We start from the raw sequence: 25,148 nt of genomic DNA, 5'->3' as shown, positions 1-25,148 counted from the left end.
GGGAACATCTTATTGAGGCTTTCAGGATGTCCCCTGTCTTTCCTTATGCTTCTCCATCACCTGCATCATCTGTCTCAGTGAAATATTTACATGCCTTTCATCTATTCGTGTAATTTGTAGGTTTGTTTCTTTAATGCTAAAGTATTTTTGAATTCCTTGTGTATAGTAGGTACACGTAACTGTACTGGGTAGAATTAGATTAAGGTATACAGGAGCATGTGCACAGGTTATACACAAACACTATGCCATTTTAAGGAATTCGGATGTCCTCCTGGAAGCAGTCCCTACCCTCAAAGCCAAGGGCTGACTATATCTTCATTTGATGGTGAGAAAAAAACATCAAGGCAAGATCAGATATCCGCTATACTTCATATAATGGTGGAGAGAGAGACTGAGCAGACCTGTGGGACCCAGATGAGCATTGCCACGGAGAAATGGCGTAGGATCTCATGAGGGAAACAAGAGAAAATGTTAAAAGAAAATCAAGAGAAGCCACTTTGGATACAGAGAATGGCACACATAAAGGAGGAGAGGAGGTTTATCTGGGGATATATTAAGAGCAACAGAAAGCTTATTAATTTGTTTGGTGCTTTATGTGTGGGGCTGGGGGTAAAGGCAGGAAGTGGGGCTGAGGTCAGAAATAATAAATAGGGAGCTGGAGGTTGTAGCTTGGTGGTAGACCACTTGTCTAGCACAGGCAAATTCCAAGATTCAAAACTCCCAGCACTGTGAAAGAAAATTAATGAAATAAATAACGAAGGGAAGAGCACAAAAGATACTAAAGGCCAAGGCTAGAAACATACATTTTAGGAGTTTAGTTACCAAATGTTATAGAGCAGAGAAACAGTATGGTCAGAACCATCCTGTATGTAAGTTAATCTGGGCATAGCCTTACCATCCTGAATGCTCCCAACCTCGTCTGATGTTAAGTTAATTTGGCAGAATTATACATAGTAGGAATCAAGAAGCTGGTGGTAGAGATCAGGTTTCCATGGTGGGCAAAGGATAAAACAGAAAAGACCTACCCTAACCAGTGGCCAGGGAAACGAAAGGGACAGAATTATGTGAGAGAAGCTGTGTAAACAGAAACTAATGGGACGCAACTAGCCACTGAGTCTTGGAAAGAGTGTACAGTTTTGGTTTGGGAGGTGTTTGAGTCACTGTTCCATTGCTGTGAAGAGACACCGTGACCAATCCAACTCTTATAAAAGAGAGTATTTAACAGGGTGCTTGCTTAAAGTTTCAGAGGCTTAGTCCATTATCAGCAGGTAAGGGAGCCTGGGGGTAGGGAGCCTGGGGGCAGGGAGCCTGGGGGCAGGGAGCATGGCAACAAGCAGGTGTGGTGCTGGAGAGCTATATTTGGATCCACAGTCAGAGAGAGAGAGAGAGAGAGAGAGAGAGAGAGAGAGAGAGAGAGAGAGAGAGAGAGAGAGAGAGAGAGAGAGAGAGAGAGAGAGAAGAAAGACTGGGCCTGGTATGAGCTTTTGAAACCTCATAGCTCACCCTTAGTGACACCCTTCCAACCTTTAATTCTTTAATCCTATCAAACAGTGCCCCCCCCCATGACTAAATATTCAAATATATGTGCCTGTGGAGGCCATTCTTATTCAACCCACCACAGGTGGTTTCATTGGACAACGTAGGCAATGTGAGAAGAGCTGGGTGGTGGGTGAGTGAGTGAGTGAGCGTGGAGAAGAATGTGAGACAGATGAACAGTGTGAAGTCGCAGTGGATGGCTGCAAGGGCTGGTCAGAAGACTCAGGAAGATGCCCGATGTAGAGAGAAAGCTCAGGAAGATGCCTGATTTAGAGAGAAGACTCAGGAAGATGCCCAATGTAGAGAGAAAGCTCAGGAAGATGCCTGATTTAGAGATCTTGATATGAACAACATCTGAACAAAAAGGTTAAAGGAACAGGAGTGACTGAGGTCACTGGGAGGAGGAGGAGGAGGAGAAGAAGAAAAGAGTGGACGGAGTTGCTGTAAGAACGTCAAGGGAAAATAAGATGTCCATCAAAGAACAGATGCTAAAGAGGCCTGGCCAAGCTTTCAAGGGGGTTCCGTGCGGCAGGGGGATCCCCGAAAGGACTAGAAGACAAAGAGCAGACTAGAGCTCAGCACAGGTCTCACGACAGCGTTCCCCTCTCACCCGGCTTTATGTCCCTCAGTGTCAGCGGCTCACGGTTACTCCAAGTCCCAAACGATGAAACAGAAAACTTCAGATGAAACTCCTAGATTTTAAATTGGGTCCTGCTCTGTCTTACTTGGATACAAACTATCCTCCTGCTCTGAGTATCCCTACTGGACCAGTTACGGCTCCTTTAGTCATGCACAGCCATCTTGGTTGCCAGATACAACACAATAATTAGAAGTACAGCGCACAGTACAACGAGGTATTTGGTGGTGGAGGGGACTGACAACATCCACATAACTTATATGATGATACATTACCATAACATTGTAATTGCTCTTACTTTATTATTAGTTATTGCTGCTCATCTCTTACTGGGCCAATTTTTCAAATTAAATTTTAGCATAGATAGGTATGTATCTATGGAAAGACATAGCACATACAGAATGTGGTTTGACCTGTGGATTCAGGCACCCACCGAGGATCCTGGAACACATTCCCAAAGAGGAGGAGGACTATTATAGTTACGGTGTGGGTGGGCTGCTGTTTGCTCCCCGCCCCCTGTGGGTTCACTTGTTAAAGGTCTTGTCCTTAGGATGGTACTATTGAGAAATGGTGGAATATCTAAGAAGTGAGGCCTGGTGGGAACAACTTAGGTCAGTGGGGGTGAAGCTGCCTCAGGAAGGAAACGCTGGCCTCTGGGAGTGAGTTCTACAGATACACACACACAGACACACACACATTAGAATATAGGATCCGCACTTGAGAGGAACATGTGGTTATTGGTCTTTCTGAGTCTGGGATACCTCACTTAATATAATACTTTCCATGCATATCTATTTTCCTGCAGATTTCCTAAGTTCATATTTCTTTACGGCTGAATTAAATCCTATTATATACATTTACCACATTTTAATTATCTATTCATCAGCTGACGGATTTCTAAGCTGTTCTCATTTCCGGTTTTTACTTTTTATTTTGAAACAGTGTCAATTAGTTGCCTTGAACTCACTCGGTAGCCCTGGCTAGTCTTGAACATGAAATCCTCCTGCCTCAGCACCCTGAGTAGTTGGGACGACAGGCCTGGATTCAGTTCTGATTTTGATAATGAATACAAATCACAGTTACAGGAGCAGGATATGATGTAAGTTTATTTGAGATGGGATCTTGCTCTGCCCAGGCTGGTGTGTAAATCCTGGACTTAAGCAATCCCAGCTTCAGCCTCCTAAGTAGTTGGGACCAAAAGCATGTGCCAGCTTCACTAATTGTGATTTGATGTATTATTGTTTCATTTTATTTATTCACCTATTCTTTCAACCATTTTGTGTGTGTATGTGTTGTATGTGGGTGGCTATGTGCATCTGTGTGTGAGAGAGAGCGAGCAGAACTCAGAGGCTAATGGTGGGTATCTTCCACATTCCACCTTATTTCTGGGGCATGATCACTCTGACTGAACTTGGGGCTCACTGTTTTGGCTAGCCAGGATGAGCTCCAGGGATCCTCCTCTCTACATGTGCTCTACCACTAGGCTGACGGGCATAGGCCGCCACACTCGGCTTTTATGTGGGTGCTGAGAATCTGAACTCAGGCCCGCCAGCTTGCACTGAGGGTTCTTTATCCACTGAGCCAGCTCCCTATCCCCGAATATTTTACAAAGCTCATCCAGTGGTCTGACCTACACCCTGTCTATGATGCATCAGAGCTAGGAGGTTGGCCTGGAGGAAAAACTCTGGCTGGGACACACCTATGCACCACTGCAACCGGCCATGAGATCACCTGGCAGTTTCCTTTGGTAATCTCTCCCATCAAAACGGCACTTGTTTCTAAGCTGACCGCCACAGGGTGGCCACGTGGCTCCTCCCTGTGGTTTCCACATGCAGCTGGCTCTGGCTCTTAGGAAAGAGACTGGCTTTGGGAACTTGCTGAAGTCTGTTAAATGGAAAGCATGTTCTTTATCTGGACCAATCCCACCATGCACCTTACAGGAGTTAGTAAGGTGCAGGACAGATCCATCAGTGCAAGGAGGGAAGGCAGGAAAGATACGGTGCGTTTTATTTTAAAAATCTGAAAAAGGTTATCTGGAAGATCTATAATGAATTTGGTCAAGAAAGTTCTTGCAACAGTTTTTTTTTTTTAAATCAGCAAAGATGCAACAAACAAACAAACAAACAACTATTAGAACCACGAGGACCCCACACAGCTGCTTGGCTTTAGGGAGCTCTTAGCACAGCCCTTGAAAGACAACACAACAGTGTGGATTCTTTTCTTTCACACCAAATGAAAATGTGATCCAATGCGCATGCCACAACCCCAATGCTGCCATGTGTTAGACTGCAGCTCATGGCACAGACACCACTCACCTTCCCCTTTATAGGACACTCACACTGGCATACCCAATAGCCAGTACAAAGCAGCAGCCCGCTTCCCCCACAGCCACCCGTCCTTGTAATACGGAAGATAAACCAGTAACACGAAATGACTCTTACCCTGTTTAAGACTCGATCCAGCTGTGGCTCAGCAGGCCAAAGCCTAGGACACGTGACTGAAATAACACGCTCAACATTCCAAACATTATTTCCCCCCCATGCACAGTTAAAATCCACCTCCTAGGAACAATGTCACAATGTGACGTGTCCAGGACGAAGGTGAGAGGTTTCTTGGTTACAGTAATTTGTCTGGTTAGAGATAAAAGAAAAAATAAACAGTCTTGAGCTGTGAGTTAATATTTTTAACTTGAGAGAAAGAAAAAAAAATCGTCATGCTTCACAGCCAGTCTGTTTTTTTTCCAAACAGGGCAAATTCCTCTTCCTATCAGGTATCGGCTCATTTTCTGCTTTTTAGCACAAGACAAACAGAAGGTTACCCACGAAGTTTCGAGGGCGTCTTAGAAACAAGAGCTCAAGTGAGGTACCTTTCCTTGCTATCCAACAACTGCCAAAGCATCTCGCGGGGAAAAACAAAACCTGCAATTAATAAATGGTCGCCTTCTTCCCACCAAGTCCCAAGGCTAAGGGTCTTCAGGTTCCAAATCTTCCCTTCCTGGATGAGCAGTGATGCTCAGTCGTGAAGTACAAGATCTCTCTCCTCTCTCTCTCTCTCTCTCTCTGAGCAAATATTCAGGCTCAAGAGTCCGTGAAACAGACATTTTCCATCCTATGACCTCAGTTTTCAGAATCCAGTTATTTTACTTGGCAGGTATCCAGCATTCATTCTGTCCTTCTGCCTCTGTCTCCCTCCTCCCTCCTCCACTTATCTTTTATTCTTTATTCATTAATACCTTAAGACATTTGGGTCTTGTGTCTATGCGGTGTCTGCAGAGTGTTAGAATTAGTGAATGAAACTCATAGGATTCCCCATTTAAAATTTGAATTATATGTAAAAAACAAATATAATATTTTTGCATATGTATGCCCTAATACTGCACAGGACACACACTGAAATTATTCCTTGTTTATCTGAAATTCAAATTTAACTGGGTGTCATGTATTTTACCTGGCATTTCTATTTAGAGGCTTGAAGAGAGGGATTAAACAAACAGACAAACAAACAAACAAAAACAAACAAAGAAAGGCATCTATTTACAGCTCCTGGAGGAGGAGACCTTCCCATCCCTGCTCTGAGCATTCTTGGCCTCAGAAGCTATCCACAGCATCCCTTTATTTTAACTGTGACCTACCTTTATTTTAACTGTGACCTACCACACTATAATGAAAGCTCATCAGAGCAGAGCACACCGTGACATGGACAAAGTCCAGCTTGGTGTTAGGGTGTCTCTCTCTCAGCATCACTCCAGGTCAGGACTTGTACAAGTGTCCCCCAGGCAACAATGACCCTCAGTACAGCTCCTAACCCATGCAAGCCTGAGCCGGAGCTGATTATTTTTCCTCTAACACTGAACATCAATTGAGTATTTTTTTTTTTTTTTTTGGTTTTTTCGAGACAGGGTTTCTCTGTGTAGCTTTGCGCCTTTCCTGGAACTCACTTGGTAGTCCAGGCTGGCCTCAAACTCACAGAGATCCGCCTGGCTCTGCCTCCCGAGTGCTGGGATTAAAGGCGTGCGCCACCACCGCCCGGCTCAATTGAGTATTTTTAAAGACAAGGCAGTTATCTTCTCTGCCCAGTATTTGTTCAGAGGTATTAAGCATGATCAGCAGCAATGATGATTAGAAAACAGAAATTAAAATGCTTTTCAGAATGTTATGAAATGACCGCTGATCAGATATTTGAAAGAAAAGATAAAACATTGCTTTGTTTCAGACATTTAAAACGAAAAAATATGAGAGGAGATTAGACACTTTATTATTAATTGATGCACATACTTGGACATTTGAGAAAATCCAGAGTGGCACAAAATTTAGAAATTCTGTTCAGTTATTGAGAGACACATCAGTATCCATTGTCTTGGCAATATGTTGAAGTCTAGTGGTCAGAACAGACGGTCTACAGTGGTGTCCTGAAAAGCATGGGCCCAGGAGTCAAACTACGTTCAAATCCTGGCTTGATCAGAAACCTCCTCTTTCTGAAAAGAAGGGCCCTCCACCCCAGAGCCTAGAACAACACAGGCAGAGTACTCAGAACAGTGGTCAGTAATGCTGAGGAATGAGGGTCAGATGACCAATTCACAATGAAAAGGAGGAGGAGGTAAAATGCACGAAAGCGAGAAAAGTCTCCATTTTCACAAATGGCTCATGAAAAGCAATTTTGTCTTGTGGTCAAATGGATGATTTTTTTCCCCTCTAAATCTATAAATATTTTGCATATATACTCATTTAAAAAAAATCTTTATTTCTCAGAGTATAAATTCTGAAATTTTCATTATATTGGTCTAAGAAGCAAAGGGTAGATGGTGATTTCCCTTCTAAGAACTGAAGACTCTACCAGGTCCCATCTCTTCTGTTAGCTGTTCCGTCACTCACTTCCATATCACTCCACGGAGAGCCAGCCTCCAGCACACCACAGAAGAGACCCAGCTTACAGTACAGGAGTCCTTGGGCACAAACTACGTCTAAACCACTGTACACGCCTTGTGGCCACTTTAGGTTTGTGTTTTTAATGTAATTTGGTATCTGTAGACAAAGTACTTTCAAGGGTTAAAACGTGGCCTGGGGGCTATGGATGGCTCAGTGGATAAGAACAGTGGCTGCTGGTCCAGAGGTTTGATTCTCAAGATACATACTGTGGCTTACAACTGCCTGTAACTCCAGTTCCAGGAGATCTGAAGTCCCCTTCTGGCCTCCTTAGGCACTGCATGCACAGATATACATGCAGGCAAAACAGCCATACAGATAATAAAACAACAAAACAGAATCCAAGAACACTGCCTTGCCCAGTACCCCCGTGTACATGTGCTCCTGGGCCTCGAATCCTTCGTCTATGGCACAGAAGGGCTGCTGTTTACTCTAAGCTGCTGTGAAGATTCTGAGCTGACTCACCTCAAGAGTGACTGAATGCTTCAGTTCACATTGCTGTCCCTGTCACAAACACACCATTTTAAATAACACATCTAGTCTACGGTATAGTGTCCACTTAGTATAGAGCATGTTGCCTTGTGGTCACGATATGCTCACTTTTATTTGTCTAAATGCTTGAAATTCCAGAGTCCTTATTTCTTTAAAAATTTAAAGCAGGAATTTTTTTTTAATTAAATAAAAAAGTGAGTGTAGGTATGCACATAAAATTTTGGTCATCAGTCCTAACCCGGTATGTTTTGTTCTTCAGTCATCCAGAGCTAAGGCAGAAGGGGGCAATTCTCAGTGGTAGAGCCTCAGCAACAGAGGCCAACACACTGACATTCTCAGTGAGATGCCTTGGGCACAGCTTCACTAAAGCACCTTCTGCCAGCAGCAGAGGCCCTCTGAGGTGAGCAGGTGGGCTGAGGCTGGGAAGTCACTTTCTGCTAGGAGAATGGCCAGACTGCTCCTTGGCTACATCTACTACTGTGCGGGATATTGCAGGCAGTAACGTTGGAGCTCTGTTTTTCCTGTAGACACACAGGCCCTCCTGGAGGCCAGTCTCCTGTCGGGAGGTGGGAGAGGCAGGCTGCAAGAGCTTTTTAGGGAACTATCAGCCCTTTGTTTAGAAATGGGATTTCTTCCTTCACAAATGCTCTTCCACCTCAGAGGTCCCCTGTGCCAAGCCACAGACCTAAAGCAGTGCCTGTCAGCGGCCCTGGAGCCAGGCAACCAGCCAGATTCCTGGCTCTGCTGCTGCCAACTGTGAAACCTCGGGAGCCAGCTCACTGCTCGGGGATCCTGTTTTCCTCTTCTGTAATAAGAGATGTAACAGTGTAATAATACACCTCATCAGATTGTCCTGTGGATTAAACACAACAATGTGTCCAGTTGAGTGCTTGGCACAAAATAGGTATCTAATCCATGGGAAATATCCTATGTACCAAGTGTACAGAGAGGACCTGTGACATGGGGCAAGGGTGAATTCAGTTTGCAAGCACTTCAGCTGTGTGTTTCAGAGGCTCCCATCTTAGACTATGTAGAAGAGAGAGAACAAATTGAGCACAAAGTGTTTCTGAGAGGAAGTGCACAAAACGCAGAGTGAATGTGTTCCAATCATCCCCGTGTTCTCTGTATCAATTAATTCACTCCTATCAGTACTCAGGTACCGTATTAAGTACTATGCTTTGAATGCTGGGGGGGGGGGGAGGCTCCTACAAAAGAGCATGAAGAAGAAGCTGTAGGAAAGACAATGCTGTGCCAGAGAAAACATAACCAACCCATTAATGTCAGGCAATATTTATTGTCTACAACAGTCAATAAAAGTGGTTAACAAGAAACATACTCTTCTACAGCCAAGTGTCTCTTCCAAAAAAAAAAAAAAGTTACCATTTGCCAAGGTCACTGAGACACAGAGCAACTGAAGTTTGCCAGGACAGTCTCCATGGACCACAAAGGCTCATTGCAAAGATGCCACACCTTCCTCTAGTCTAGACTGTCCACTGTAAATACATGCCCACCACCAGGATACATGTGGTCTCCTCAGGGGTCACGAGAAACTTTCTCCCATCACACAGAGCCTTCACAGCTCCATCACAAGCCTGTGAACTAGGTCCTAAAATTTTCTAGGTTTCCGTTCTTTCAGCTAAAACTTCTGTAGGTCCTGCTAGGATGCTCTGGGGTCCTCTGGGGAATGCTCCATGGGTGCGTACAGGCCAGTTCTGTCCTGGCTGGGAAGCACAGAGCGAGGGCTCAGGAGATGGCAAAGCAGATAAATACTTGTTGAGCAAGAATGAGAGGTAAGTCTTGATCCCTGGAACTCACACAAAGCTGGCTGTAATAGCATGCATCTGTATTCCAGTGCACCTAGTGTGAGATGGGAGGCAGACCAGAACCCCTGGAAGTCGTTTAAAGAACGAGAGTCCACAGACTGGCCGAGCTCGCATATGCAGAGTTTGCAAACAGGAGACTGTGTCAAACCAGGGGGGAGGAGAGGCTGAGCACCAGGAGCTGTACTCTGATAAAGGCACCGTGGCATGCGCACACTGTCCTCCCCCTCCCACCAAGATTAAAAAAATAAAAACCGCCATTCGAAGCTTCACAAGTCAGAGATAGTCTGTAACACACATGAAATATTATTCAGGCTTGAGAAGGAAGGAAGTTATGCCGTGTGTTGTAACTTGAATGAAACTTGAGGGTACCAGCTATAAAAACAAAAAACACGCTTTTTTTCTTTTTTTTTTTTTTTTTTATTTATCTAAAAGTACCCTAGACAGGCAAATGTAGATCCAGAGGTAGAATGGGCCTGGGATTGAGAGCCGTGAGATGGGAAGTTTCACCAGTGTGGGTGTTCAGTTCTGGGTTAAAATGATTAGCATGGGAGCTACTCACGACACACTTAACTTCATGCTACTAAACTACACACTTAAAAACGGTTAGGTCAATACGTCTTGTCATGTTTTAAAAATTACATTACAAAATCCAGAAGACAATTCAAAAACCTTGAGTAACATGGATAACCCCAGAAAAGAAGTATGTTTGATGGAGTCCAGGAAGAGAAGTATGAGACCCCAGAGAATCAAGCATGGGACAGGGAATGGACTCCTTAATTTTGCTAGAGGCTTCTCCCTACTGACCCTTGGGTTCAAGCCTCCAGCCAGGTAGAAGATCACAGAAGACAAAGTGTCTAGTCTGGTTTTGGGAGGACACAATTTATACCTAGCATTTTTGCATCATCATATGAGAGCTGAACCAAGATGACCTAACACCTGATCTCCCTCTAGGGCAAAATGGACAACACTGGCCTATCTTCTCCTCCAGTGGATGCTCGGCCTTGTTTACTCTTCGATGCATGTAGGCTGCTCATGGTGGCCACTGGATGATCCACATCCCTTCACAGACCTGCATCTAGTTGGGGCTTCTATTGGGTAAGTGGTCTGAGGGTGTCTGGGGGCCGCCGAGGAGCCCTTTGCTCATTTTTCATCCTTGGTGTCTGAGAGTGGGAGAAACAGGATCTGGCCAGCCCTTTCCAGCAAGGGCTGTTTTGTTGGCTTTCCCAGCTCTCTAGCTAACAGGACCCTGGCAAATCACTTCAACAGATACAGAAAGGAGGTCTCCAGGGACAGACACCTAATAAGCCAAAAGATCAGCCACAATCCATCATTTTACACACAGATTGCTACAGCCAAAATAAATATCACCCTGGTTTCAAGTTTCTCAGGGGGAAGAAAAAAAAAATCCTGTTCTTTTGAGGGGGAACCATTCTCCAACAGACTTTGATCTCTCTACTATTAGCTGACCAGTTTGTGTAACCTGATTATTAAATGCACATGTATAAGTGGCATATTTCGTTATATGTTTAGCAGCCATTTTCTCCACACTTAACATTTTAAAGGTAATTTTGCTATAAGCATGTTAATTTCAAACGAGCACTTTCCATCCTCCGCACAAGCTATCTATTGCAGCTCTACAGCATGCTGCATACCAGGGTGGGCACATCCAGGCCCATGTCCCTCGTCAGTGATGCCCATGCCTGGCAAGATGTTTTAAAGGGAAGTCAGCAGTAGAGTTGGTCCTCAGCCTCTTTCCGAGAGAGGCAAAGTCCTGGGCCTTTGCAGATGGTCCTGCCCTGTGATGGCTTGGGGAAGAGTTTGTTCTGGTCCTCATTTCTGGATATGACTGACACCGGATCTTTCTCAGCTCGGGCCTCACTGGAAGCCCTTTAAAAAACTTTCTCCTTGTTTGTCTTTAATACCCTTCATTCTTTCTAAGTTCTCTACTTGTTTTAAAGAATAAATTAAGCTTCTAATAAAGACTGAACAGCCACAGAGACAGGGCTGTTTTCAAGCTTTTATACACCATGAATACTGCTATAATGGCAGTAACATTGAGTTATTGGGTGCTGGCTTGGTAATGGGCACTTTCCATATATTACCTTTTGAAGAAGGAACATTTCATGGGTCGCTGCAATTTAGTCTAGCTTATAATAACTTCCAACTCTTTAACTGTACAATGTAGGCACCTGGATGGGCCATTTCCTGCTGCCTCATTTTGGTTTTTTTTTTCCTCTTAGGAGTTTAACCCTTTTGCTTACCCCTATCATCTTGATTTGAAAAGATCGTTTATAATCTTCATTCTTCCCAGGCACACTTACTTTAGCCAACGGAGGGACGTCCAAAAATGTAAAAGGGCATTCTTTTGGGGTATCGTCTGCACGCCTGAGCCACAGCCTTTGATTTTGACTCAGCTCATTCTTCATGGCTGGCACTCCTCCATAAAAGCCAGCTCAGCAATCTGCCTAACCATGGGCTTTGCAGGGCCTTGGAAGTCTCCATCTGGTCACTGTTCCTTGCAGTTCTGCGATGACTCTCTAGTGGTACTTTGGCCTAGTCCTCTTCAGGGATTCCACTAAGCAGTGTTCTTCCAGGGATAGTTACCAAGGCTGAAGGAGCACATGCGGTGTTGAGACAGGAGCAGTGGGATACCAGCTAAGAACTTGGTGCCTAGGGTTGGAGTCTTGGGCTCAAGCCCTGTCTTTACCATTTTATTTATTCACAGCAAAGCAAGATAGTTTTTCTGGCTCCATATGTTCACTACTGCTTCTTTGGTGTTGTCAGTCATTATAATTCAAGTCATAAAAATGGAGACGTAGTAGTGCTTCATTACGGCTTGAATGGGTGTTTCCCTAGGAGGAGTATAATTAGTGAAATGCACCCTTTTCACATGCTTAGTGGCCATTTGTAGATCTTCTTTGGTATCTAAGTTATCTAAGTGTCAGGACATTAATCAGCATCTTTTTGTGAAAAAAAAAAAGCTTATTGTTGGATTGGGGTCAAGCACTAAGAATTGTAGCTTGTTCAGGAAAGTGCTCAAAATAGGTGACTTATCAGAAAAACTGTTCTGTAAGTATTTTTTATTCTTTATAACTTCCCCTTTCCATAGAAAACTTACACACAGTGAAATGCACCATTTTCTTTTCTTCCCTCCCTCTCATTCTTATCCCAGGCTGACCCTAAACTAGCTACGTTGCTGAGGATGGCTTTCCTTGATCTTCGAATCCTCCTGCTTCCGTCTCTCCAAGCGCTTTGATGAGGCATGTGCTACCAGCTCTGGTGAATGTGGTACTGGGGACCAGACACAGGGCCTTGTGCATTGGATAAAATCACTTCCCCAAATAAACTACATCCTCACCCAGATGGATAGACAGATCTTAACTGTCACGTGCAGTGAGTTTTGGTAAATGCACATATCCTTGTTAGGCAGGTCAACTTGACATGGGCAATTTTCTATTATTCTAGTAGCTGTGGTTCCTCACAGTCAGCCCTCAGGTTCTCATAGCAACTGATGCTATAAATTCTATGTCGACAGAATAGTTTTCCCCTGACTATATACTCTTGTGTCTGGCTTCTTTACTTCACACAGTACTGCCACTCAGCCTTGTTGCCTCATGTGTCTCTGTTGCTTCTGATTGGAAGGATTCCACTGCATAGACACATCACAATCATCTACCTTTCACTTGCTGAATAGTGGAGGTGTTCAGTTTTTATCTATTATGAATGAAGAAGGCAGAAATGCTTTGCACATATCTCTTTAAGATCATATGTTTTTTATTTTTTTCAGATGCTAATACCTAAAATATAATGGTCAGTTCTTACAATGTTTGTTTGTAAGAGCTTTAAAAATTATGAAACATTTTACATCAGCAATATTAGATAGTTTCCATCATTCCCTATCTTCACCACCGCTTGCTGGATCTTGTTAGTCATTTTAATTCGACTCATAAAAATGAGGATGTGGTAGTGTCTCATTGTGGCTTTAATTTGTGTTTCCCTAGGAGAAGTATAATTAGTGAAATGTACCCTTTCACCTGCCTAGTGGCCATTTGCATATCTTCTCTGGTATCTTTGAGGATTTTTCCCACTTAAAATGCTTGCTATTTTATTATGGAATTTTTCAGAGTTCCTTATATGTTCTGGATATGTTATTGCCAGGTTACAGACTGCAAATGTATCCTTCCAACTTCTGGCTCGCCCTTTTCTTTTGATGAAATATTTTCCTTTTGTTACAGGTAACTTTACTAGGATTGTTCCTTCTGTTGTCTAGTTTTAGGATTTCTGTAGGGGATGTCTGTCTACTTCAGGCTGTGAAGGCACTGTCTTAGGATTTCCCCTAGAACTTTTCTCATTTTGGTTTCATATTGAGGTCTATAACCCATTTCTGCTGCAGGGAGGGGGAGATTGGTTCCCTCACTGGCTATCTTGGTATCATTTGGTAAAAGGCTTGGCTTTCCAGCTGGCATGCCTTGCTACCGGTGTTGAAGGGCAACTGTGCAGACAGTCCATCTTAAGACTCTTGTTTTGCCTCACAGATCTGTCTTCTGTAAGTTGTTGCTATGCTATGTTAAGTTACTGCTATGATTAAGCTTTGAAGTTGGGTATTTATGGACAGACTGATGCCCTTTGCTCTTCTTCAAGGTTCCTACAGTTACCTTTCTAGGCTCTCTGCTTTTGTGTTATTTCCCCCTTAATATTTATGTCCATTATTTCTTGTCCTGTGGTACTGGCTATGCTCTCCAGTAGAACGCTGAACAGAGGTAACAACCACAGACAGCAAAGCTGGATTTCTGAGTTTAGGAGGAAAATGTTTGCACTACTACTTTTAATGTGCTCCTAGAAACAGGTCTTAATTTTTTATAGATACTCATCATCAGATTGAGTATGTTTCCCATTAGTCCCAGTTAGCTCATTTTTTTAAAAAAAAATTCATTTATGGGACTTAACATTTTTTTGTCATGTACTTTTGCTGTACCCACTTATATCTTTTTACTTTATCACTATAGTAAATTATATTAATTCATTTTTAATATTAAAACAACCATATACTTTGTAGTAAATATTACCTAGTCATAATAAGTTAATCCTTTTCATAAACACTAGATTGGATATGCTAATGCTTTAAAGATTTTGCATAATGTTTTATGAGGCATATTGGATTACAACTTTCTTTATAAGGTTAAGTCTGGTTCTGGTGTCAGGTTACACTGGTCTCATACAATGAACTGAATTTTCCTTTCTTATTTCCTGAGTCTGTGGAGTTCTGGTAATTCATTGATGGTGTTTCATTGATTTTTTTAGTTAAAAATATGACAATTAGTAGCATAACTATCTGACAATGGAGGTTTCTGTTTATGAAAGGTCTGATTGTGGATTTGATTATTTAATAATACCAATGTGGCATTCAGATTTTTCAGACAATTATGATAATTCTATTTCTTTTTCAAGAAAACTATGTGATCTAAGTTGTCAAATTAATTCCCATGGAGTGGCTCATAATGTCTATTTATTACTAATTAAAGATTCATAGGAGATGTGAAGCTGTCTTCTCTCATGGCTTATGCTGGCAATTTGAATCTTCTCTTTTTTGCTAGATCAAGCTTGCCAATATGTTAATTTCATTAACCTTTAAAAAACTTTTTATTAATTATCCCCATTGTTTGGTGACCTCTATTTTTTTTATTATATGTTTTACTATTAATCTTAGGTTTAGTTTCTTCTTTTTTTTAACATTTTTTATCGCTTTTTGGTTAGCATATATGATAATGAATGTATTTCAAAATTTTCTATCTTCACTTTAAAAATCAATTTTAGTTTTACACATATGTGTATGTATGTGTGTCTGTGGGTACATGCACACGAGTATAGGTGCCCACAGAGGCCAGAAGTGTTAGATTTCCTGTGGAGCTTGAGTTCCAAGTGGCTGTGAGTTGCCTGATGTGGGTGCTAGGAACTGAACGTGGGTCCCCTAAAAGAGCAGTGTGTATGCTTAATCATCCCTATTTTTCTAACTTCTTAATATAGAAACATTATATAAAAACAAGTCACTGACAGCAACCTTGGCTTTTCCACATCTACTGAAGAAAAGTGGACAAACTTCTTATTGTCCTCACTGTTCTAATGAGGACCACATATTTTTCATCAATTGCACTTTCATCCTTGTTCAGTTAAAATGACGTTCTAATTTCACTTGTGATGTGTTCTTTTAATGCAAAGAATATTTAGAAATGTTGTTTAACTTCTCAATATAGAGATTTAAATTATACTTATTGCTAATGACTTACAACACAATTACTCTGAACATGGAGCATGAGCGATGATGATATTTTCATACTCAAAAGCTTCCTGAAACTTCATTTCCATTGCTGACCAACGGGCCAGCCTTGGTGGATGTTTCTGTGCCTCTGGACAGATTCTGGATTTGCACTTCTTGGGTGCAGTCCTGTATGCAGACTGAGGGCAGAGTGGGTGCCAGTGTTCATATATTCCACAAACTCTAGTATTTCACTCATTTTCTCCTCTATTACTATAGAGATATGTTAAAAACCTAACTATGATGCTAGTCTAGTTAGTTTTTGTCATGACTGTTGAGTCTATCTATACATACTTGTATTTATAGATTTATAAATATCACATCTTCCTCATTAGCACTAGGAAGTGTCCTTTTTCTTTCTTTCTTTTTTAAAGATTTATTTATTACGTACACAGAAGAGGGCGCCAGATCTCATTACAGATGGTTGTGAGCCACCATGTGGGTGCTGGGAATTGAACTCAGGACCTCTTGAAAAGCAGTCGGTGCTCTTAACCTCTGAGCCATCTCTCCAGCCCGGAAGTGTCCTTTTTCAATGTCTTACAATTATCATGTCCTTTGTCTTAGGGACTATTTGGCAGTAGTACTAAGACATTTGCTCCAGTTTTCTTGCAATTATTATATGAGCAGTTCATCTTTTCTTCTTTTTCTTTTTCTTTTTTTCCTCAAGGTTTCGACTTATTTGTATTTTTATATTTGAAGTACGGACATGTAGACAATAGGTAGTCTTGAATTTATAGTCAGCATGACATTTTCCCTTTAAACTGGAGTTTTTCATGTATTTACATTTATTACAGTCACGGCAGCCAGATTTAGATTTGCTGGTCTTCTATCGGTGTCTTCTTTCTCTTGTTTCTGTACTCCTTGTGCTATCATTTGTGTTCATCTACTTTTGAAAATTTCTGCAACTGCTTTTTAGAGAAGGTCCATTCAGTATTTCTTTCTAGTGCTATCCCGTGCACTGCACTGCCTTACAGTCAGTGTACTTAGATTTAATATTGCACTACACATGAAATGTAAGGAGACCCTCATACTTTGTCACTTTTGCCATATATTTTACTTTTGCATACATACAAATCACAAAACACCATTTTTACTGCAGTAAGCATTTTTTTTTTACATATTCATATATTTACATTTACTGTTTCTGTTTATTTGGCTTACACTTCCACATCACTATTCATCACTGAAGGAAGTCAGGACAGGAACTCAAACAGGGCAGGAACCTGGAGGCAGGAGTTGATGCAGAGGCCATGGAGGAGTGCTGCTTACTGGCCTGCCACCTGGCTTGCTCAGCCCGCCTTCTTATAGAACCCAGGACCACCAGCCTAGGGATGGCACCACCCACAATGGGCTGGGTACTCCCTCATCGTCCACTAATTAAGAAAATGCCCTACAGGTTTGCCTACAGCCTGACCTTAAGGAGCCATTTTCTTAACTTGGGTTTCTTCCTCTCCAATAACTCTAGCTTGTATCAAGTTGACATAAAACTAGCCATTGGATCCCCTGGAACTGGAGTTGCAGGCAGCTGTGAGGTGCCTGACCTGAGTGCTGGAAACCAAACCCAGCTCTTCTGCAAGAGCAGCATGTGCTTTTTAACCACTGACTGTCTCTCTAGCCTCAAATTACTTTCAAAACTTGGTCCTTCAAAACAACTGAAGTTTTACCCAACACCTGAATCTTGGGCGAGATTTGAATCCCAAATCTAGGCAGTAGCTGACATCTCTGCTAGTCCCTTTCAGCTTTCTAGTTAATGTTTCCTACTGTGCACACAGGTATCTTCTCCACAACTATGCAAATTAAGAGCCGTTAAAGCACTTGTTGGGATTTATATACAGTACTGGGGTGGAGGGGGGGGCGGTGTATCCTTCTCTTGGCTTTTTCCTTTAAGAAATGTCTTCCCCTAATTACCATCTACTTTCACAACTGGGGACTTTATCCTCTGACATCTCACACCACTACAAGTGTGGTTTTCCTCCTTGAGTTCTTGCTGCTTCTCGTGGATGGCTGAGTGCCCCCAGGGAAGGGGCTACCAAATGTAGTTCAAACAGTTTTGCAAAGACTCAGAGGAGGGGAATTCATCTAACACAAGTTTTTCCATCATTAATGTAACTGAAACGCTTTCACAGGCATTTATGGTTTTGTTTGTGTCTAAATATTAAATTGCTCCTTTCATCTTCTTGAATCTTTGGATCATTAATCCTGAAGGAAATCTCAGGTATTTCCCCAATTCCTTTGGCCGACCATGCAATGCACATCTAAGGATCATTATAATTAACAAGGGAGAAAGGTGCTTCTATAGAAAATGTGCTCTGACTTCCAGGATTTTGCTATGTATCTGTGGCTTCTAGGTGTCCTGGCGCTCACCATTCAGACCAGGATTGGCCTTGAACTTTGCAATGATCCTCTTGTTTCTGCCTCCCAAGTGCTGCTGGGATTACAGGTATGTCCCATGCCTTGCTCAACTGTAAGTCACCGTTTGCATCCACTCAGCCCCTGTGGCGTCCATAACTTGTCATCTGTCTTATTCAAGCTTTGCCCCACCCTCTGAAATCTGCACATTCTGTTTCTGTTCAATTCTAATTCCTCAGCCTTCCCTTCCTCCCTAAGTCTGGCCTTCAGTGTTATGGGTTGAATTGCTTCTTCCTGACAAATCCATATGTTGAAGTTCTAACTTTAGTCCCGCGCTGGTTATTTTTATGTAGCTGTGACAAACAGCTGAGAGAGACGATTTGAAGGAGGGAAATGCATATTCTGGTGCACAATTTCAGAGGGTTCAGCCCGCATTTGTTTGGTTCCATGAGCTTTGGCAGAATATCGTGACAGTGGGGATATGTGGCAGAGAAGGTTCTCACCTCATGGTGGACAGGAAGTAGAGAAAGGGGAAGAAGGGATGAAGAACAAGATACTCTCAAGGATCTCCCCTCACGTGAACTTTCAGCTAAGTTCCAGTGTGAATGTCTCCAAAACTTTTCCAAATAGTGCTTGTTACCAGCTGGAGGTAACCAAGTATTCAAAACTGGAACCCGTGGGGGGACATTACCTCTTCCGACCAAAACTATTATCTCAGAATATGACCTCATCTTGAGATAGGATCTTTATGGAAGGAATCATGTTAAAATGAAACCATCAGGAGGAGGTAAACAAGGTGGGCCTTAATCAATATAGCTGGTGTTCTTGTGAAAAGGGGCCCAGAGAAAGATGTATGCAAGGAGAAGGGAGATGCTGTGAAGATAAACAGGAGAGGATGTCCATGTGCTGATGTAAGGAAGACAGGAGGCAAGGAGCACAAGTAGCCCTCCTTTCCAACAGCCAGAGTGGAGGGACCTCCTGAATCAACTCTGGGAAAATACATTCTGTTGCTTAAGCCATTTAGTCTGCAATACTTTGTAACAGTAGCGCCCCCCCCCCCCCGCCCACTCTAACAAAAAGTGATTTAACTTTTCAAAAATTTGCTTCCAATTCATGGCCTGACTATACATTCCTAAGTATAGTAGGTAGGCACATCTATGCCCTCACTTATCCTTTAAATTGGGTAACCTTTCTGATCCTCAGACTTTTCATACGTAATGTGGGTAGAGGGCCCCTGCTATACCTATCACAGGTAAATACAAATGAGGGGTATATACTTGTGTGGTGTGTGTGTGTGTGTGTGTGCTTGTGTATGTAAGTATATACACATATATGAGAGTGTATATAATATCATCGACACGAATGCCAGTGCTACCCATGTCTGAGGCCTCCTGAGGCTGTGCACCACAGTGTTCTTCCTGCCTGAGTATAACAGAAGGGCTGTGAAAGGACTCTGAGAGGCTCTCGAGTCCACAATGCCCTGCTTTGAAGAGATCCTTGCAGCCTCAGCTCCGTTTCTGTTACCTGTGATTTGAGTGGCAGCCCTGGAGCAAGCGGCAAAGGAACTGCCTTGAGTGAAGAGGCAGGGAGGTGGGCTGAGGAGTTAGTATCACCAGGGGGCTTAAACTTAACTCTTTCCACAGCCTACTTATTTTTACACAGGAGGAGAAATAAAGCGCAGAGAAGTGGATGTTACAGAAATGCGTAAAGGAAGGAAGGAGATCATTAACAGTGCATCACATTACAGGAGGCAAACTGCTGTCTGGTGAATGAGATTTTTAAAATATGTAAAGTTAAGTATAATAAGCTGACGGTTTACTAACACATTCTTGATGCTCTTTTGTCTGCCTAGGAAACAATTTAGTTAAGAATTTGAAAGACTGCTGCTTTTATAACAATCAATGCTTTTTATCAAATAACAAATAAAACGCAACTGTTTTCCCAGTAGTTTATACTCTCGTTGCATGCATTTTTATCTTGTCCAAATGGTACCCAAAATAACAAAAATCTTCAGTGATTCTACCCTTCTCAGTTCTCCAGAATGCCTCCAGATGGCATTAAAACTCTTTTCCTATCATATTCTATCTCATAATTTAAAAATTAGCAACATCTTAACCATTTAGGACTGTCGTATTTATTATTTCATGAGAAAATACAACAAAGAAACTCATTAGAACTTTTAGGGTAATATCTTGAGTAACACATTCTATAGTCATAACTATTATGGAACATCCAGCCACCCTATGTAAACCAGAGAAGCTCTATAGACAGAAAGAGGTCTTGGACAAAACAGAACACAATACCGCCCCACAGACTGTGGCTGCTAATGAAGAGCACTTCAGGTGTTTAGTAATGAGAGCAACGATCCAGGAACAGACACAATCACAAAGTCATGTCTATAATCAAACAGGTTTCATTCCCCAAAGGTGATCAAAAGAAACATATTTAAGGAGGAAGCCTGTATGGATGCTTGTGAGGCTGAAACAGTCGTTTGTCAGTTTCTGCTTCACTGCCATTAGGTACTGTATAGGTATATCCCATAACGATAATGATAATGTTACTATTTGACATCGGCTACTCGTTGGCCTGGAGCTCACCAAGAAGGCTAGACTGACTGACTGACTGGTGAGCCCCAAGGAGCTAGTTGCCTGTTACTGCCTCCCCAGTGCTGAGATTCAAAGCATGCACAAGCCTCAGCCAACACGTTACCAACGGAGCCGTTTCCCTGGCTCTGGGACCTCAATTTGGTATCATATTAATCATTAAAAACATATGTATATTCTTTCAACACTGAGAAGGAAAAGATAAAAATGTAAGAATGAGGCACCTTCTAAGTGTCTTTTCTCATCTTTAAAAAATGCTTTACTTAAAAACATCAATGAACTCATGAGATCTCAGCGATATCTATAGTTGTGTTTTTCACATATTTCAGAGGTGGGACTGCAGATGGCAGCCTTTTTAAATGACTTGGGGACTTCATGGGCATGTGGGACAGAATGTCCTCCAGTATGTGTAGAAAGTTCTGCAAATCTTATGTCAGTGTTAAAAGTCTCCAGCCAAATTTTAAAGGGCTTATCTCCATTCTTCCTTAGTACATACTCTCTAGTCTAATTATATTTCTACTTTATAAAGAAGAACATTTGCATTTGCAAGATCCCTTTTTCAATGCTAACGCATAAAACCTCAAAGTGCGTCTGTACCCGAAAGCATTTAAAAAGACATTATCATGAAAAAAGAGAACCATGGGCCTCCTTCCACTATGATTACCACTATTACAAGATACTCGCACTGTTTCGCTTTATAAGGCATATTAAAGAACAGTCATCTCAGAGAGAAACGTGAAAGACACTTACGATGTATTCGATGTGCCATTGTCTGGACTCTCTGGCTCTGCATCAGCTTTCTCTTAAAAAGGAAGTGGAGAGAAAAAAAAAAACCCAACATCAGTCTCCCAGTCCTTAAGATTTAAGATTAAACATATTTCTAGGCTCCTATTAACAAGCTTTCAAAATGTGCAGCGGGAGGCTTTTAAAACATCTTTTATTGTTTGAGAACTGAATGTGAAAAATAATTTCGCTTTGGCAATACAATTGCCCAGGCACAGAGCCTTGAGTAGGTACCAAGGAGCTATTTGCAAACAAGCAGAGACATGGAGTGTGCAGACCTTGCCAGCAGATGACTATCTTACAGATGGAATCGGTTTCTCTCCACTACACTTTACACAAAGTTGAAGGAAATAAATTCATTAACATTGTACATCCAAAGCACTCTGAACTTCGATCCCTTCTGCTAACACAAGCCAAATGGGGTCAGGCTGAATTGGAACTTGGGAGAGAATTTCACAGCACACTGAAGCCATAGTCAGGAAAAGTCCAAGAATTTCACCCCATGGAGAACTCTGGCAGCAGATTTTGGGGCTCCCAATAAAAGCAGAATAAGATATAAACCAGAAATCCTTTCTGACCATCTGAGAGGCAAGTGAAAGAACATCTCCATGTGACGTGGCTATTGGGATTTAGTTTTAGGAGTTTGGAAGCTGTCCAAATTCTTCTCACAACAGGCATAAGGTAATACTTAATCCTGGGCCAACTGTGGTTTGAAATGTGCACCCTCATTTTGTAAGGAGCTCCTCTGGTTTCACGGCAAGGGAAGGGAAAGGCTGCTCATGCTCTGGCTACTCCTGACGGCTCTGCCGTGCCAACAGCTGAACTAACCCAGTAGTTTGGAGCTGCAGGAGATGGCTCTAGGGGCAGCCGCCGACCTTCTTTGCTATTGCCTTCAAGTCAGGCCCGACACCTTCCAGGACCCTCTCCTCTGCTCAGGCTTTCTACCCCAACACTGGGCTATGAGGAAAGTTTCACTTACACTATTCCAACACTGGCTTGTGGCCATATCATTTGGGGAATGACTTCCTGGATCATACAATGGACATATCCCCAAGAAACTGTCCTAACGGAGCTCAAAAGCCCACTTTGTGAGGAGGGAGGACAATGGCACATATCTATCTCAGATGTAACTCAGCTGCATGTCTACATTGTGCCAGAACACTCACAAGAGACCAGTACTCAGTCCCAAGCCCATTCAAAGGAAAGGGGGAAAAAAAAGCCAGGTGGTGGTGGCACGCACCTTTAATCCCAGCACACGGGAGGCAGGGCCAGGTGGATCTCTGTGAGTTTGAGGCCAGCCTGAACTACCAAGTGAGTTCCAGGAAAGGTGCAAAGCTACACAGAGAAACCCTGTCTCGAAAAACAAAACAAAACAAAAATAAAACAAAACAAAACAAAAAGCTACAACACCTATGTTGACACTAACCCGACTAGTTGGTTCCTGAAACCATGTTGAGATAAAAGCAAGCCCAACAAACTGATGCTTGCTGTAATACCCTGAGTTTTATATTAGATTGGGTCTTCTGGGCAGAGCTGTGATAAGTTCTTTTAGGAGACATGTAAGGTCTAGTCAAGGGGCCTGGAAAATAATCTGATTTAGTACTTTCCAGAATCATTTTGTCAGAACAACCCCAAATACAGTCACAGCACCTGAATTAAACGAGGGTCTAATTCTTCTCACATCCGTTGACTCTCCTCCCCCTCCCCTGAGTTTGGAGATGTGGGTTACAATTCCCAAGGAGTAGCTGTCAGCAGTGATACGTAGGCACCGTTATGATGGAGGATATCAAATGTGCTCGGCAATACAAGACAGTAAACATTCCCAATGTTTCATGTCAGAGAACAGGGAATCCATATAAGATAAAGGAAAAGCTTGATTAGGTGTCTGAGTAAAGGTTTTACCTTGACCAATAATGCTGCCAAGTAGCCCACAGGCTGAAAGGCCCCAGGCTGGATTGCACATGGGATCTGGGGGCTGGAGGCATCCAGGGCTGGCTTCAGCATGGGGACAAAGCTGCGGCTGATTATCTCTGCTCTTAGCAGCACTTATGTTGTGGCAACAGGGAAAACAGAATAGGTTTGGGCCAATAGGAGGGTTGACATGGGGCCAAAAGGGACACTTACAGGAGCAGTCTGATAGTGGGTGTGCTCGGCAACCTCAGTGCTCAAAGAGAGCGGCCCTTTCTGGGGAAAAGCGAGGCCAAGATTGGGACAGGGAATACAATTTGACTTTTGTCTTTCGGAAAGAAAGCATAAGCAAATTAAACCCCCAACATCTTTGAAAAATTAGGTGATGCAATTTCTGAAGTTAATGTGAAATGTTCCAGGGCTTGAGCTGCTGAGAATCATCACCACTTCACCAGGCCTCAGGGGAAAGTGACAAGGGTGAGGGGCGCAGTCTCAGCACCAAGAGTTGGCAAGGGGTACTTGTGCCCCACCAAGAAGACTACTGGGAGTCGCCTTAGCGTTAGTTAGCTCTTGGATGCCACCATTCTCGACTCTTTGGGAGGGGATATCTGCACTGCTCATTAATAAGCAAGGCAGAAGAGGTACAGGGTGGACATTTTGCACATGGAAATAGAATTACAGAGACAAAGGGGGAAAAGGAACCACAGAAAGGATCATATCAATACATATGAAAATGTATATGCATATACGCAAAATGTATATAAAGATATTAATCTATTTTTACATTTTATTGTGTGTGTGTGTGTGTGTGTGTGTGTGTGTGTGTGTGTGTGTGTGTGTGAGGGTGAGGCATGAAGGCCATGGCAGGTAGGTCAGAGGGCAATCTGTGGGAATTGGTTCTTTCCTTCTACCGTTTGGGTTCTGAGAGATCCCACAGATTGAGCGCAGGTCATCAGGCTTGGTAACAAGAATCTTTATTCACAGAGTTATCTGTCCGTCTGTCCTTTTTTCCTTCCTATTCTTCGATCTAACCATCCACCAGTTGTTTTTGTGTGTGCACGATACATGCGTTTTCAGGTTCACATCTGTCTGCCGATGACCAGTCACTAACATGGAAAGCAGACCTTTGGGTTGAGGGTAGCTTAGAATCTTTAAGGTACACTCACCATCGGGACAGATGTATTTTGAGGCACAAAACAGCTCAATCACTTAACAGGCCACTTCCTTTCTAACTGATTACATATACTGAGGGCTCCTGTGTGCCTGGTATTCTGCCTGGTGGAGGTAAAGATAAAAAAAATCTACTTTACATTCTCTTAAAGACACCGAGTGCATTGCTGGTGTCCTAGGGGCCATCTTCCCAACAGAGACGAGTCTGGACACATGGAGTCCACGGCCTTTTTGTGTTCTGTTGTTGTTGTGGCTTGAGGTCTTGTCTTTATATTTTTGGAAGAGGAAGAACATGAAGTAGGGTGGGAAAGGAGGAGGGTAAGATCTGGGATGGCTTGAGAAAGGGGGAATGAAAATGATCAAAATACACCGCATGAGAATTAATAAAAAAAAAGCACAATAAGAGGAAAAACTGGCAGGTAGGTAGTTTCTAATAAGGTTATGAGGAACTACTCCTTGTTTTTAAATTTTTTAACTGAAATGTTATTGAAGTGACTAAAATACTAAAAAAGGTCCCCCAGACAGACATGTATGATGCTGAACTTTTTCACAGAAGAACATCTGTCTGTGCTGTGACTTTTCTTCACAGTTGTGTCTCAGGCAATTCATGCT

The 25,148-nt window shown here is 42.6% G+C and overlaps 1 protein-coding gene across 3 annotated transcripts in view; it reads right to left on the bottom strand.

The window, feature by feature from the left end:
• The window catches only part of Aff3 (ALF transcription elongation factor 3), a 480,672-nt gene that overhangs the window by 126,324 nt on the left and 329,200 nt on the right, over nucleotides 1-25,148 (bottom strand). For all 3 annotated transcript variants that reach the window (XM_052745091.1, XM_052745092.1, XM_052745093.1), the window contains one exon: nucleotides 21,426-21,477. In XM_052745091.1, the coding sequence (XP_052601051.1) occupies nucleotides 21,426-21,477 (52 nt within the window). The remainder of the gene's footprint in view (nucleotides 1-21,425; nucleotides 21,478-25,148) is intronic.

Source organism: Peromyscus californicus, unplaced genomic scaffold (genome assembly GCF_007827085.1).
Source record: "Peromyscus californicus insignis strain IS unplaced genomic scaffold, ASM782708v3 Scaffold_19__1_contigs__length_69161282, whole genome shotgun sequence".
NCBI lineage: Eukaryota > Metazoa > Chordata > Mammalia > Rodentia > Cricetidae > Peromyscus > Peromyscus californicus.
This window is presented reverse-complemented; position numbering and strand designations above follow the sequence as displayed.